General features: G+C 38.1%; 1 protein-coding gene across 1 annotated transcript; it reads left to right on the forward strand.

Annotated features, from left to right (window-relative positions):
- The first annotated feature begins 11,898 nt into the window (after positions 1–11,898).
- On the forward strand, positions 11,899–16,419 carry LOC149578105 (uncharacterized). The gene is made up of 2 exons (XM_089799356.1): positions 11,899–13,896; positions 14,416–16,419. Exons 1-2 carry the CDS (start codon positions 11,899–11,901, stop codon positions 16,417–16,419), a joined length of 4,002 nt encoding a protein of 1,333 aa, XP_089655482.1.
- Positions 16,420–17,786: the final 1,367 nt, after the last annotated feature.

The raw sequence follows: 17,786 nt of genomic DNA on the forward strand, positions 1-17,786 counted from the left end.
TTAGTTAGAAATTGCACAATTTCATTTTGTAGAATGGCTATCTCTCTCTCCAAATCACTTCTCTCATGATAGGGAGAAATAATGCTAGTGTCTAGTTGGAACTATAGTGACTTCTAAATGTCGACTGCTAATATCACATCATTAGTTAGATTAGTGAGTAGGGTACAATTTTGCAACAACTGCTCTAACAAAATGAAAAGAGTTCCTTGATCCATAAGTTGTTCCAACATCACTCACTCCATTCTATTCCCTCACTCTACTCGAGAGTGGATACTAAGAGAAGTCCTACCTATCCTCATCTTCACGAGTATTTAGATGAGTGCCTATAGTTTCTTGGGCTCATCTTGCCTACCTTACCTTTCCTTACAATAATAGAAGAATAGGAAACTTTAAAATATAGGGGCTCTATTGATCCTTCATTTACTCCTTCAATAACTATAGAGTAGAGGGCAACTGACCATCCTCAACTATTTATAGTTGTTGGCCCTTAGATATAGAAGCATTGTTGAGTTAGGATAGGTGTTAACTTCTCTCCAGAAGGCAAGCTTGATTAAGAGTGCCTATTATTTAAAGGGGGCTGGTTGTTCCTCATCCCTGCCCCCCCTTTGAGATTATTCCCTACAATTCTATGGCTAAGTTGACAACTAGAGGATCCAAAGAAAGAAGGTTACTTGAACTACTTTCTCATTGGTTTAGCCTATCTCCTCCTACCCCTTATATTTTAAGGGTCTATTATTATGTGATTCCTAAGGATAACTGGATTTGTTTATCTTTCAAGCATTGGTTTTAGACCCATAGAATTTTAGGGACTATAGGAGCCATCTTGAACCCTTGGTTAGCAAAGTATCTTCTTTCCTAGGGCACCCATGGTTAGGTAACAGTGATGGTCGAGTAGAGAATAGCTACTCAAATCACCCTGCCTCCTTGATCTCCCTACCTCCCCTCTATTGGACCTACCTCCCAGCCTTACTATTCTAATGGCTCATCCTATAGAATGGTAGGAAATACTATGGGGTCCTACCTTCCTCACTCATCTGAATGTAGTGCCCAAGATAACCTCATGAATTTTTAGTTCTTTGATTAGCCCTCATGCCCAAGCTCTATGGGGTCTCTATGCTCCTCAGGCACTCATTCATTAAGTATGGTTGAGGAGCTTGAAATGGCTAAGACTCCTCCTTGGGCTCCATCCAGACCCTTTTTTCTATTGTTGTCCAACCAAATTAGAATATTCAAAGGGGAGGGAAGATTATATTACCCTTAGAAGAGTAGGGCCTCACCCTATAGGGGGTGATCCAAGACAAGGCTTCATCATCAAACAAGAGGACTACAGGCTCGACTGCATAATCCATAAACTACTTGATTGGTTATTAGATATAGTTGGGCTTAATAGCCATAATCTATGCTTGTTGACCATCCTTTGTAACTATTAGCATAACTCACTTTGTCAATCTATTCACAACTACTATCCTTTAAAAGAGAACATTAGTCTCGAGAATAATCTATTTAGGGGGAATTTTAGACTAGACACTCATCCTGCCATCAATGAGTAATAGAAATTTTTCATTGGTCAGGATCTCTAACTTGAACCCATCGGCCCTACTATTCTATAGGCAGTTTAGGAAATTGTGGGGCTGCTATAACTATTTAGTGTTCAGTGAAGAATGAGTGAAAGTTTTTGTATAGAATTTTTTTAGCTAGTTGAGGATGCCCCTACTTTATCACTTATATCCTACTATTATAAAGTGTTCACTTCTTTCTATCTTGTAACCTAACTCTTGTGTGTGAGTTAGGCCAAACTAGCTCTTTAGAGTTCTAGCTATTGGTATATGGGTGAATGAAGGATCCTTCCAGATAGATTAGCTAGCCTAGCAAGAATATAATAATAGAGGAAATCCTTTGCATCTTAGTTGAGACTAACAAACCCTCTACCACTTTCACATCTACACCTATATCCCCTTTCAAATATAGGGCTTGATTGACCAGATTGACCCTTTAATAGTATAGGGGGGACTAAGTCTCGCTACACCACAAGAATCTGGATGGATCTCCTCTAATTCTAGTTGCAAATATATCACCCTATACTATAACTAGATTAGCAATTGCGGCTCAAATCTTCCTATTAATGGCATTAGTACTGAACCACCTCACAATAAGTGCTCCATATTCATGCGCTAGGCCTGGCTTAGGAATAATCTATTCAAGCTAAGGACTACTTTTCCCCTACCATGAGGTGCATTTAGATTGTCAACCCAAGGACGTATAATTGAAATGGTCAGCACAGTATGTGCACTAGGTACCTTGATGAGTCATTATGCTTGTGCTGTAGGAAAGTAAAAATGCAAAGGAAGGAAACTACACTACTGCTATGGAAAGGAAAATACTAAATCTATGAATGTTGAAAACACAATGACAAGATAACAGAGATTCCATCTTGACTCATCCACTAGACTGTTCTTGCAAATGCTGCAGGAACGTTCATGAAGTGTGATGCTACAGGAAGGAATTAACTAGCTACGTCTTACTTAAAATACTGCTAATTCTAGTAAAATGAATCTATTCTATCCTAATCTAATCCACCTTCCAAGTTGGCCCCCTTGTTGACTTCTCTAATCTACCAATGTAGGATAGAAGCTAAAGAGAACTAATTCATTTCATTAATCAATCATTACATGATTTAGAATTGTAAAATACAACTGCAACAAACTGTAAATTAGTGTTCTCTCTTACTCGATAAAACTTATTAAAAACCAAAGCTTCACACATAGGAGCCAATCTCGACATATATAGGGAATCTACTCTTTACTACATAACAAAAAAGTAACTGGCCTAAGTTAAGTCTGTAGGAGAGAATATAGGAGAACAACTGAAAGCAAAAAGGAAGGATAATGAAATTGAGGAGGGAGCAATGAAGTCTCAGCATCTGCTTGTTACAACGTAAATGCAAAGAAGGTAATGTCTACTAAAAGCTCCTCCTTATTCGCTGACATGTTTCTTGGAGTGGTTATAACTTCCTTTTCGTGGTTGTTCCTTGATGCTCGTTTCTCCTTGAATGATGTCGACAACCAACTTCTAGATTCTTCCACTCATCCATTAATCTTTATCATTAGGTTAGTTATGATATAAGACATATTTGCAAATAAACATCCATCAAACAAAATTCAAGCATAAGAATGCACATTTGGATATTTATATGAAATACTGCATATTAGATATAATTTAGGCAAAAGATGACATAGTTTTTCTACCCCATAAATCATCAAAGGTTTATCAAACATAGGCTTATAAGTGTTAAAACAAGGATAAATGGAGTATTAAAAAGTATCATAAAACATAACAAAATAAAGGAATTTTTTAGACTCATCATCTGCCCCTTGCTAAACTAATGCTTGTCCTCAAGCATTACACTTCTTTGTCAAAGATCTGAGCTCCCCAACTTCTGTCTTTCCCTTTTTGCTACTCTTGAAGGTGTAATAGAATCCTTTGGTCCTTTCCCATACTTCTTGCATGTGGTCTTCCTACAACTTATCAAGTTTGTCAACATCAATATCATATAGGGGCCATAAAAGCATTGGAGGTTGCATGGTCAAAGGACACCATAGCTCTGGCCTTAGTTGCTTTTCTAGTTCTAAATATTTTGGAACTCTATATAGCGCTGCTTCCAAATTAATAGGACTGTGTGGCTCTGATTTCTTGAGAGAATCAAGTAACCGTGCCCATCTACTTCTTACTCCAGTCATAGCTCTTTGGAATGCAAAGTAGGGCAAGTTTTCATATTCGGCATACACTTTGGCTCTAGCTGCAAATACCTTCTTTCTAACTTCTAGATTATTCTTCCCATAGGTTAATGTAAACCAGTCTCGAAGCATTTCTTCTGGTTGTTTACTTTCTGCCCTCAAGGGTAAAGGTTTTGTTCTCTCCTCATCTCTGTAATTAACCATTTGTCTGTCATAATTTGCCTCATTAGACATCCATGACATAAAAGCTTTCAAATACACATCTCCTATATAGAGAAAAGGATTCCACTCAGTTTCTGTAGGAATGACAATATTATGAATATAGAACTCACACAATAGATTTTGCTGCCATGGTGGTAAGGTTTGATATAGCCCATAAAACTCTTGTGCGGTTTTGGATTCTGAATTTACATTTCTAAGGGTTAACATCAACTAAAATGAAATATATTGTTCTTCCAAAAAAAAAGCATATACTCGAGGAGGTGGTCTACAAGCAAGAGCTTGATCAGCTAATTTAAGTGCATGTTCCATGCGTTGTTTCTGTCTTTCTAGTTGTTCTTTCAATTCTTCAATCTCCTCATTTTGTGATGTTATGATCTTGCTCATTCTTTTCTTCTCCTCTTTCCATAGAGATTCAACAAATAAATGTTGTCCATATAATTGGAAAAGGAGTTTTTGCAAGGTGATGACACTTTTATCCTCTTCATAATCCTTTTTCTTTTTCTATTCCCACCATAGATGTTTCGCCAAACTATTGATCCATGTTGACTTATATGGGACTAAGGCAGTATTTGAATCATGACATTCAGGAACTACTTCATTCTCATGGCTTGAAACACCTGGTAAATCCATTAAGGTTTTGTTAATTTCTTGCTCACATGCTACAGGAGGATTACCAGAAGCTTCTGTCATCTCAGTGTGAAGGGGAGAATGGTTAGAAATTATCTGTACAGGAGACTCTGGAGCAGGTGCTTTAGACAATATAGGATCTTTAAAAATTTTCCCTCTCATTCTAAGGCTTCTCTGCAAAGGAGTCTCTTCTTGTACTACTGTCTTTTGCCTACTTTTTTGTTTTGGTATCACTACTGTAGGATTAGTTGTTGCAGGAACTTTTTTTTTTTTCTTCTGTTGCTTAATTGCAGGACTAGGTTTTTGTTGAGCAACGACTTCTTCTGGTGACTTCCGTTTCCTTTTAGCTTTACTAGTAGTGGGTTTAGGGATGTCCTGTTCAGGTGGAGGCACATTCTCTTGAGTGGAGGCAAATTTTGGTTCAATCCCTTGTGCATTTTCTGTTTTAGCTCCCTCAATATTTTGTTTTGCAAGCTCACTACTGGGAACTAAGTTTTTCTCACCCTGCCGTTCACTAGGGTCAACTTGGGGTTGTAGGGTTTTGAATTTCACAAAGTCATCCCATGTCAAAGGGGATACATCCCTAAGAGACCTTTCTATTAACAACTTAATCAAGGCATGGTGAGTGACATAATTATCTTTCCCTTTTTGAGTCTCTTCTGCACTAATACAGAGCATATTATACAAAAAAATTGGAAGATTCATAGCAATATTGTGCCTTATACAACTAAGCAACTTAAAATGGTGTGCATGTAAGTGAGAAAATCTGCCTTCACAAGTAAAATACCTGATGACATGCATTCCTAGGTCAGGGTATGGAGGTGGCAAAGACAATCTCTTGCACCCCTGCTTTGTAACATCCAATTGAGGGTCATGTGGGGTAGTGAGCTGGGCCCTTGCTAACCTAGCGTCATGCGAGCTCAAATAATGCTCTTCGACAAAAAGTAACCCTATTACTTTTGCAATTCATTCTTCTATTGCAATTACTATCGAACCCCACACAGAAGCTTCACCTTCATCAAATGTCCTGGTGAATTCTACAGCTACTTCTTCATCATATGTTGTTAAATTCAAACAATAACCTAACCACCCGCATGCATTGAATCTTCTTACTGCTTCTACGTCAGAGAGAAACAAAATGTGCTCAACCGGCTCTTTTCTTTGTAAACCTCCTCCCATTTCTTGATACTTCTTCTGCTACTCTATTTCTCTCTCCCTTTCTAAATGCAAACTTCAAGACTCTGCATTATTTCTCAGACGCTTCACCACTTCTTTTTGGGAACATTAATGGCCATAACCAATTGTTATGTGCCATAATTAAACTTTAGGTAAAATTAAATCATGAATTTGCGTGGAAATCGTCTAGAAACATGGTTCAAATGCCAAAATTTTAAAAATGGGTCACATCATGGCTTAGCATGAAAAATTTGGTTCGAACAAAGACAAAAAAAATTCATTCAAAAAGTGGGAGTACAACAATTGACATGGCATACTTATGGCAAAAAGTTCTCATTAATAAGGGGTAATGCCAAGATTTTAGAAAATCATCATAGTTAATCAGGCATGTCATTGGATAGTATGACACTCCCCTGCCCCCTGCTAATTTTATGACAAGTGTCCTCACTTGTCAGACTAGTATGGGTGAGGGACTAGAATACGCCGTAATTATAGAGACTATGCAGTATTATATATAATTAACAAAATCTGCAAACTTAAAAATGAATAATAGTTTGAAAATGTTTATACCTACGAAGTGGATTGTCACATGCACCAAAGAAAAGGTGGCAGAAATAATGTAAATGGCAGCATCCATCAATATGTGCAAATTTGATTGAAAATGCAAAAACTTAATTATGTAGAAAGTAAGTGGATGGAAGATTAAGAAATGGAGTGGAGTGGGTGGATGGAAGATTAAGATATGAATGGAAAGAAATATCATGAAAAGAAAATGGACTTTATGCGAGCATGAAGTTATTATTATGGACATGAAAATTAGAATTAAGTTTGAAGAGGAGCAGGCGGAAGGTTTTCACCTTCTGCTGCAGGAAGAGATACTTGAGTTGTTGTTGGATCCGATTGTTCAAACTATTGCATGAATTTATCTTTTGTTTGAGGCTATTTTTAAAGCTTAAGTCGATGACCGTTGATCAGCATTTTGAAAGGCACATCATCAATTGTGGTTAGTTGAACTATTCCATTGTCAAAGACATGGATGATTTGATATGGTCCTAACCATCGCGTCTATAGCTTCCCTGGCATATCTTTAAAGTGGGAATCGTACAATAATGCCCAGTCATCAACTTTGAACTGTTTGTTGAGGATATGAGAATCATGCCAGTGTTTTCTCTATTTTTGCACCAGTTCAGTTTATTCTAAAGAGGTCTTACACATGTCACCCAAAGAATTAAGATGCAGGAGGCATTCTCTTTGTGCTGTAGGAAGATCAATATCTAAGGTCAAGGCTATTCTTAAAGTCTTGTGTTCAAATTCAATTGGAAGCATTGTCACTTTCCCATATAAAAGCTCAAATGGTGTGAATCCGGTAGTGGTTTTCCAAGTTGTTCTATAAGCCCAAACAGCTTCTTGTAACCGGCTGGTCCAATCTCGATGATGCAAATGGACTATTTTAGTTAGAATATTTTCCAGCTCACGGTTGGTAACTTCTGCATGTCCATTGGCTTGTGGATGATAAGGACTGGATCTATGATGCCTGATGTTATACTTTTTCATCAACTCTGAAATTAGGTTGGAAGTAAACTGTGTGCCTTGATCAGTAACCAATTCTTTAGGAACTCCATAGCATGTAAAATCTCTTCATACAGGAATTCAGCAACTTTTTCATCACGAGCATGCTTCATAGCCTTAACCTCGACCCATTTGGTTAGGTAGTTTGTACAAACTAGAATATAAGACTTCCCATTGGATGGAGGATCAATAGGACCGATGAAGTCTATTCCCCATTTGTCAAATGGTGTTAACACCACTTGAGGATTCAGAGGCATTTCATCTGTTTTGGTTGGGTGACCCATTCTTTGGCATTGGTCACACTTCCTTGTATAATTGATTGCATCTTTATGAAGGGTAGGCCAATAGTAACCATTGGCTAAGATTTTGAAAGCTGTTCTTTTAGTTGCAAAATGTCCTCCACAAGGCTCATTATGACATGCATGCAAAATATCATATATCTCATCTTCTCTTACACATCTGCGCATAACTTGATCAGGTCCAGTATAGAATAGAAAATTGTCTATCCATGAGAAATGGAAGCTTTTTTGTATGAGAAGCTTTCTCTCCTTATAAGAAAAATGCCTTGGTGTCTTATTAGTTGCAATATAGTTAGGAATATCTACATACCATGGAACTTTAATAGCAATATGAAACAAATGTTTATCTGAAAATGCATCATCTACCAGAGTAGTATCAGTATCATGATGATTGATTCTTGACAAATAATTAGCTAAGGCATTTATTTTTCTAGGCTTATCCACTATGGTTATGTCAAATTCTTGTAGCAATAGTAACCATCTTGCTAACCTACCAGTTATAGCAGGTTTTTTCTGTAGATATTTGATTGCTGCATGATTAGTATGAACATAGATAGGATAACCTGTGATGTAATGCAAAAATTTATTTAGAGCATAGACTACTGCTAACAATTCTTTTTTAGTCACTGTGTAATTTAGTTCTGGGCCATGAAGACTCTTACTAATATAATAAATGGCATTTTCAAGATTTGAGTGTTTCTGTGCTAAAACTGCACCTATGGCATAATCAGAAGCATCTGTATATATGTGAAAAGGTAGGTTCCAATCAGGGCCTTGTAAACTTGAGGTTGTGGTCAAAAGTTGCTTAAGCTACAATAAAGCTTTATCACACTCAGGTGTCCAATCGAATTCAGCTTCTTTGGTGAGCAACTTGTACAAGGGGGTGGCTATTTTACTGAAGCCTTTTATAAAACGCTTGTAATATCCAGCATGTCCTAGAAAAGATCTGATATCTTTTAATTTAGTGGGTATGGGTAATGTTTGAATTACCTCAATTTTAGCTGGGTCTACTTGTATACCTACAGTAGATATGAAATCACCGAGTACCACACCCTCTTGCATGAACATGAAACACATTTCACTATTTAGTGCCAAATTATGTTCTTGACATCTTACCAAAACTTTTTCAAGATTTATCATTGCTTCTTCAAAAGTAACTCCAAATGTTGTAAAGTCATCCATATAGATTTTCATACAATCATGTGATATATCAGCAAAAATACTAATTACAGCCTGTTGAAACATTGCAAGAGCATTACAAAGACCAAATGGTAAAATAGAGTATGCAAAAGTACCCCATGGATAGGTAAATGTAGTTTTGTCTTGGTCTTTAGAAGCAATACTGATTTGATTATAGCCACTGTATCCATCTAAAAAGGAGAAGTACTTCTTTCTAGCTAGTGTATCCAAAACTTGATCTATGAAGGGTAAAGGAAAATGATCCTTTTTAGTAGCCTTATTCAACCCCCTATAATCTACACAAATTCTCCATTTTCCTCCTTTCTTAGGTACTATAACCAACAGTGATACCCATTTACTATCAGATATAGGATAGATAAAGCCAGCATCAAGCAGTTTTTGCAATTCTATTTTGACTATTTCTTTGAGGCTTGGATTTATCCTCCTCTGAGGTTGACGAAGTGGTAGATAACCTTCATTAATGTATATCCTATGGGTACACAGTGTAGGGCTTAATCCTTTCATATCACCATAATCCCAAGAAAAAGTCTTCTCATGCTTCTAAAGCAATTATTTTAATTGTTCCATCTGTACAGATGTCAATTTGGGGTTAACATGCAGTTTGAGGCCTTTACTCAGTTCAATAGGAATAGTAGATTCTACCATAGCAATTCTAGAGATTGGGCTTCCTTCTAATTCACAGGGAAGTAGTGAACAAATATTTTTAGGTTCCTTAAGTAAAGTACAACTTGTATCACACTCCTCATATGTAATCAATTCTAATACAGAGCTTTTAGACACATCTTTTCCTGCCACAAAAGTGTTGGTAAGGATGCTCTGGATTACTAAATCTTCTTCTTGCAACTTTAGAAAAGATTGCTTATGTAACACCATAAGTTGTACTATGGAATTTATCTCTTCTTCTTCATCTCCTAAATCTGGCCAAAAAGATGTACTCAAATCTGGTAATGGTTGTGCAGGAGGATATAGATCAAATTGCTTGGTTGCTTGGCCATTTGATATGGTCATATTTCCTGATCTGCAATTTATGTTTGCATTAGCTGTGGCCAACCATGGTCTACCTAGAATGACAGGATAGCCAGATAAGTTTACTTTAGGGGACAAAATCATGAAGTCCACAGGATATTCTAAGGAATCTAAGGTCACAACAATATTTTCTATCATTCCATCAGGAATGACAGTGGAACTATCTGCAAGCTACAGAATAGTTGGTGTAGACCTGAATCCTTCTATTTGTAACTTCTTCATGGTTTCTTTAGTCATCACATTTATAGCAGCTCCCAAATCTATTAAGGCATTTTTAACAAATTGACCATTTATGCTGACACTTACTACTGGACTCCCTGGGTCAGAATATTTTGGTGAAAGCACTCTTCCTAACATGATATCAGCTAAGTGTCCAACAACATGAACTGTGGTAGGATCCTTCTTCTTCCTTCCAGGTTTCTTTAGTGGTGTAGAGCACAAAGCTTGGTATTAGAGGAATGGATAAAAACTCCATCTTGTCTTCATTCTTCCTTCCTCATACCTCTTTGGATGTAATTAGAAGTTTTATGAAGTTTTATGCAAGGTTTGAATAAATATGAGCCCATTTGTGTAGGCACTTCATCTTATTTGGTGACCCTATAAACCAAGGATGTAAGTAGCCTATAGGGTATATATGTTTTAGGTGTTTAGGAGGGTTTCATATGGCCTAAATAGCCATGATACTCAATAATATCACGTTTAGAATGTGTTTTGAAGTCTTCATATGAAAAGTTGCTCATATCGGCAGTTTTGAAAAAAAGTTGCTGACAACTTTTGCAAGAAAACTGTGCAACTTTTGCAAATCAGTTACATTCGACCTCTAACTGCCTTGGAGGTCGGTTTTTAGGTGTCATTAGGCTATAAATATATTGATCCTCTTCCCAAAAGAACAGAGGAACTTCATTTGTACGGATTTCTCATTGGATGAATAAAGAACTCCCTATTTTTCTGTTTCATTCGCTATTTTCAGAGGTTGCACGTGTGGTACGGACGTGAGACTAGAAGTTTAATGGTGGATTTGCAGATTCTTATGTCCCACTGACTCTTTGCATTTTATTTGGAGTGATTTGAAGGAGTTTGGACAAAGTTAGAGCAAATTGGGTGAAACCAGTCCCAAACCCTCCATAAAATCAGGGTTTTGTGCAAATGAGCCATTAGAGTGCACCTAATTGGCCTCAGGGGTACAAAACCCAATAATCTGAGAGAAGACATGTACCATTTGTTGATTCTAGAAGTAGGAGTAGTTTCCATGGTGGGAGTCCAAGTTTCAATGATGCCCTAGTTCAAGTTAGGCATAGAATTTGAACTCGGAATGCAGATTTGGAAGTAGAATTGTGAAGTTCGGTTGATTGGAGTGCAACCAAAGGTTGAATTGGAAGTCTTAGACCTTCCCTAACACCATCCAAGTCAGTATCTTTTTCTGTGTACCCATTTCCTTACACTTGCTTAACAAACCAAGCCTAATTAGGCCTATTAGGACTGCGTGTTTTGCATAGGTTGGGATATGCTGGAGTGGAGTGAGATTTTAAGATTTGGAGGTCTTTAAGGGAAGTCAAAAGGGTATCTGAAACTCTATTTTATTTGCCAAGTCATTTGGGGAAATCAAAAGATATGGCTGAAACTCAGGTTTTGCTGACCTACTAGGATTTACTAGGTAGGTATTGGTTGGGTGTATTACAAAAGTGTGGGAATCTGAAAAGCTGTTGATTCAGAGTACATTGGGATATGTGAAGGTGTGTTAACCATCAAATCAAGTGGTTGAGAGGCCTAAAGCATAGATCCATGTTTTGGCCTAGTTGTGGGATGCTATTTCTAAAAGCAAATTGGGAGCAGACTTTGCTTACCTGTTCCTTGCACTGAGAAGGTTGTCAAACCTTGTGAGAAGGTTATTTGCCAAGAGTGGAAGGTCCTTTAAGGATCTCTTAAGGCTAGAAGCAAGTTTGGCTTGTTTGAAGGGTCTAAGTGCAATCTAGACCAAGAGTACACTTCCGGTGTGTAACTCTGCATCAAGGTGGTATCAGAGCAGGTTAAGACCTGTTTTCATCATGTCTGAAGGAGAAGATGGACCAGAGAGGGCTCTCCCTCTGAGGGTCACAAATGCAGAACTAGCCAAGATAGTACAAGAACAAATGGCTGAAAGTAGGGCCTTTAGAGAAGAGAACAGAGTAGTCAAGAGAGAGTTGGAGAGACTCAAGGGTAAGTTGAAGAGAGGAGAAAACTATGAATCAGAAAATGAAGAGGTGGAGCAAGATGACAATGCAGCAGTAGTACCACCTGATCAAAGGCCTCTCTTACAAGCACTAGAAAGGATGGGAGTCAAGGGTGGAGAGATCCCTACATTTCAAGGAAAACTCAATCCTGATGAATGCATTGATTGGCTTGAAGCCATGGACAATCACTTTGAATGTGACCATATTCCACCAAGCCAAAAAGTAAAGATTGCCAAGACTAAGTTGAAGGGTGCAGCACTAAGCTGGTGGAATTTTGTTCAGAATGAGAGGGCTGAGGATGGCAAGGAGCCCATAACTACTTGGAAAAAAATAAGAGCAGAGATTAAGAGGCAGTTTGTGCCCGAGGATTATGAAATCCTTGTGAACCAAAGGTTGCATAACCTCAAACAAAGGGATCTTGATGTGAGCACATACACACAAGAGTTCCATAACTTAACATTAAGAGCCAAGGTCAATGAGACAAATAAACAAAAACTAGCCAGATATGTAAGTGGCTTGAAGTATTCTATTCAAGATGAATTGACATTGGTAAATTTGGAGTCTATACACCAGTGTTTTAATCTTGCATTGAAGATTGAAGAGAAGCATAAGAGGAGAGGTGATTCAAACACCAACAAAAGAGGAGGTAGCAATAATTTCAGAGGAAGAGGAGGCAGATTTCAAGGCAGAGGCTCTGGTTTCAGAGATGAAAATCAGAATCAGAATATGGATACCAGTCAAAGAGGATCTTTTAGAGGCAGAGGCAATAATGGCAATAGAGGAAGGAATGGCAACAGGAGCAGAGGAGGCCAGGTCTTCACTGGTAGGTGTTTTATTTGCAATCAGACAGGGCATCAATCCTTTAGATGTCCCCAAAAAGGAGGAGACAGCAGCAGACCCGGAGATAGGAGAATTAATCTATTGCAAGAAGAAGAAGAGGATGGGCAAAGCATCTCATCCTATCACACCACAACCTCCAGACTTGCTAATCCTGAAACTGAAGAGTGCCTCATGATGCAAAGGATGCTTTTGAAGGTACCACAACCTGCTGAACCACCTCAGAGGAAAACATTGTTCAGGACACATTGCAAGGTGAAAGGAAAGGTATGTAAGTTAATTGTGGATTCAGGGTCAACTGACAATATAGCATCTAAAGAAATGGTGGATAAATTAAAGTTGCCTAGGATACCACACCCATACCCTTATAAAGCTTCTTGGTTGACAAAAGACAAACAAACATTGGTAAATGAACAAGTTTGGGTGGAGTTCACATTAGGAGAGTATTCTGATAAAGTTTTGTGTGATGTCACTGAGATGGATGCATGTCACCTCTTATTAGGGAGGCCATGGCAGTTTGATGTAAAATCAAGGCATGATGGAGAAACCAACATTTATACAATAACTAAGGGAGGTGTTAAGTATACAATGAGGCCATTGCCTGATGATAACAAATCAGACCATATAGTTAGTAGTGTGACTTTAGTAGGGGAGAAGGAATTCCTCAAAACTATAAAAGAAAAGGACACACCCTACTTTGCAATAGTGGTAAGACCAAAACAAGAATCAAGGAACCTAGTCAAGCCTAGAGCAGATTTGAAAAAAGATGATGTAGGAACCAAGGAGGTTAGGGATTTGCTGAACAAGTATCATGGGATTGTGGCAGGGAGTGTACCATCTACTTTACCACCAGAGAGAGAGGTGAGTCATTGTATAGACCTCATACCAGGGGCCACTTTACCAAATAAGGCTGCATACAAGTTGACTCCAGAACAGAATGAGGAGATAGCAAAACAAATAGAAGAGTTGCTGTCTAAGGGTCTGATTAGGAAGAGTGTGAGTCCATGTGCAGTACCTGTAGTACTTGCACCAAAAAAGGAAGGAACATGGAGGCTATGTACGGACTCAAGGGCTATAAACAAGATAACCATCCGGTATAGGTTTCCCATGCCAAGAATGGAAGATTTGTTGGATTGTTTAGGAGGGGCTAAAATTTACTCCAAAGTAGACTTAAAAAGTGGATACCATCAGATAAGGATCAGAAAAGGGGATGAGTGGAAAACAGCATTTAAAACAACTGAGGGTCTTTATGAGTGGCTTGTGATGCCATTTGGGCTATCAAATGCCCCAAGTACCTTCATGAGATTGATGAATGAGGTACTTAAGCCTTTCCTTAACAAGTTTGTTGTGGTATACCTAGATGACATACTAGTGTTTAGCAAGGATGAAGAGGAACACTTCAAACATCTAGATTTGGTCCTAAAAAGATTGCATGAGGAAGATCTCAAGATCAATTTGGAAAAGTGTATATTTGTGAAGGATGAACTGATATTTCTTGGTTTCGTTATTTCTAAGGACTCTTTGAAAATGGATCCCTCCAAAGTAGAAGCTATAATAAATTGGCCATCTCCTACCACTGCTGGTGAGGTTAAAAGTTTCCATGGTTTATGTAATTTTTATAGAAAATTCATAAGGAATTTTAGTGGGATATCTGCTCCAATGGTGGATACCATTAAGGGGGGCAAGAAATGTCATTTTGTATGGACTAATGCTGCAGAAGAATCTTTCCAAATGCTGAAGCAGAAGATAGCACAAGAACCAGTCCTAAAGTTCCCTGATTTCAGCAAAGTGTTTGTCATAGAATGTGATGCAAGCACTAAAGCTATTGGTGGTGTATTGAGTCAAGAGGGCAGACCAATAGCCTTCTTTAGTGAGAAGTTAAATGAAGCAAAGCAAAAATATTTAGTATATGATCTAGAGTTGTATGCTATGGTCCAATCCTTAAAAAGATGGAGGCATTATTTACTTTCCAAGGAGTTTATTGTTTTTACTGATAATCAGGCTTTGAGCTTTCTTAACAGGCAGGAAAAATTAAATCAAAGGCACATGAAGTGGATGGAGTTCATCCAAGCATATACTTTCTCAATCAAGCACAAGAAAGGGATCACAAACAAAGTTGCTGATGCCCTAAGCAAAAGAAACCTCCTAGTTCAATCAATTGAACTTGAAACCGTTGGCATAGAAGGTATGAAGGATCTATACATCCAAGATGAAGATTTCAAAGAGATTTATAAAGTTTGCCAAAGCATGGAAGGCAGGTATCACACAGAGCTCTCTGATTTTTTAATTCAAGATGATTTATTGTTTAAGGGGGGACAATTATGTATTCCTAGGGGATCATATAGAGAGAATATAATCAAAGAAAAACATAGTGGGGGCATGTCTGGTCATTTTGGATTAGACAAAACACTTGAGCAAGTTAGGAGATTCTACCATTGGCCAAAAATGCAGTCCGATGTAAGAAAGTTTGTGGAATCTTGTATAATTTGTCAAAAGGCTAAAGGGCACTCATCAAATGCAGGGCTTTATACTCCTCTACCTATCCCTGACAGACCATGGGATTCAATAAGCATGGATTTTGTATTGGGATTACCACAAACTAAGGCAGCAAATGATAGTGTGTTTTTGGTTGTTGACAGATTTTCCAAAATGTCTCACTTTATCCCTTGCAAAACTACACATGATGCTTCAAACATTGCAGGTCTATTCTTCAAAGAAGTGGTAAGACTCCATGGTTTACCAAGGTCTATTGTTTCAGACAGAGACTCCAAGTTCCTAGGACATTTTTGGAGGACTCTTTGGAAAAGACTTGGAACAAATCTTAATTTTTCTTCTTCCTATCACCCTCAATCAGATGGGCAGACTGAGGTAACAAATAGGTCACTAGGGAACCTACTAAGATGCTTAGCACAAAAATATGGTGGATCATGGGTTAATATATTACCACAAGCTGAATATGCATACAATGATTCAATAAACAGAAGTACTGGTTTGACAACATTCCAAATTGTTTATGGTGAACACCCAAGGGGAGTACTAGAGTTAAGGGATGTCAGTCAGATGGAGAGGAGAAGTGCCCAAGCTCAAGACTTTGCACAAGTGATGAAGGAGGTACAACACCAAGTGAAAGATAGACTGTCTAAATCTGCAGACAAGTACAGAGAACATGCCAACAAGAAAAGAAGGGATTTGCAGTTTAAGGTTGGAGACCTTGTCATGGTCCATTTGAAGAAGGAGAGGATGCCAAAGGGACAGCATACCAAGTTGATGGCAAAGAAAATTGGTCCATTTAAGATCCTACAAAAATGTGGGAACAATGCATACAAAATTGAATTGCCACCGGATGTTGGATTGTCACCAATCTTTAATGTCTCTGATTTGTTTGCTTTCAAAGAACCTACTGATATTGTGGATGCAGGTACAGGTCTGGAAGAGCAGGTTACTGATGTTGCATTGCCAAAGACACATAAACTCCAAATTGAGTGCATATTGGACAAGAGAGTTTCTATGGAGACATGAAGAGGCACATACTATACCTACTTGGTCAAATGGGCTGGGTTACCTGAGGAGGATGCAACATGGATGACTCAAGCAAAGATAGAGAAAGCAGGCTATCAATTTAACACCATTCCCAACTCAAGGGACTTGAGTTCTTTTGGAGAGGGGTAGTATGGTGCAGAGCACAAAGCTTGGTATTAGAGGAATGGATAAAAACTCCATCTTGTCTTCATTCTTCCTTCCTCATACCTCTTTGGATGTAATTAGAAGTTTTATGAAGTTTTATGCAAGGTTTGAATAAATATGAGCCCATTTGTGTAGGCACTTCATCTTATTTGGTGACCCTATAAACCAAGGATGTAAGTAGCCTATAGGGTATATATGTTTTAGGTGTTTAGGAGGGTTTCATATGGCCTAAATAGCCATGATGCTCAATAATATCACGTTTAGAATGTGTTTTGAAGCCTTCATATGAAAAGTTGCTCATATCGGCAGTTTTGAAAAAAAGTTGCTGACAACTTTTGCAAGAAAACTGTGCAACTTTTGCAAATCAGTTACATTCGACCTCTAACTGCCTTGGAGGTCGGTTTTTAGGTGTCATTAGGCTATAAATATATTGATCCTATTCCCAAAAGAACAGAGGAACTTCATTTGTACGGATTTCTCATTGGATGAATAAAGAACTCCCTATTTTTCTGTTTCATTCGCTGTTTTCAGAGGTTGCACGTGTGGTACGGACGTGAGACTAGAAGTTTAATGGTGGATTTGTAGAGTCTTATGTCCCACTGACTCTTTGCATTTTATTTGGAGTGATTTGAAGGAGTTTGGACAAAGTTAGAGCAAATTGGGTGAAACCAGTCCCAAACCCTCCATAAAATCAAGGTTTTGTGCAAATGAGCCATTAGAGTGCACCTAATTGGCCTCAGGGGTACAAAACCCAATAATCTGAGAGAAGACATGTACCATTTGTTGATTCTAGAAGTAGGAGTAGTTTCCATGGTGGGAGTCCAAGTTTCAATGATGCCCTAGTTCAAGTTAGGCATAGAATTTGAACTCGAAATGCAGATTTGGAAGTAGAATTGTGAAGTTCGGTTGATTGGAGTGCAACCAAAGGTTGAATTGGAAGTCTTAGACCTTCCCTAACACCATCCAAGTCAGTATCTTTTTTTGTGTACCCATTTCCTTACACTTTCTTAACAAACCAAGCCTAATTAGGCCTATTAGGACTGCGTGTTTCGCATAGGTTGGGATATGCTGGAGTGGAGTGAGATTTTAAGATTTGGAGGTCTTTAAGGGAAGTCAAAAGGGTATTTGAAACTCTATTTTATTTGCCAAGTCGTTTGGGGAAATCAAAAGATATGGCTGAAACTCAGGTTTTGCTGACCTAC

The sequence above is a fragment of the Cupressus sempervirens genome, chromosome 1 (assembly GCF_028749045.1).
Source record: "Cupressus sempervirens isolate cs-2001-9-10 chromosome 1, ASM2874904v1, whole genome shotgun sequence".
Classification (NCBI taxonomy): Eukaryota; Viridiplantae; Streptophyta; class Pinopsida; order Cupressales; family Cupressaceae; genus Cupressus; species Cupressus sempervirens.

Coding starts and splice junctions, on each gene's coding strand:
- LOC149578105 (XM_089799356.1), top strand. CDS start 11,899: ATGTCTGAAGGAGAAGATGGACCAGAGAGGGCTCTCCCTCTGAGGGTC. Junction 13,897..14,415: donor AGGGTCTGATTAGGAAGAGT/GTGAGTCCATGT, acceptor GTTATTTCTAAG/GACTCTTTGAAAATGGATCC.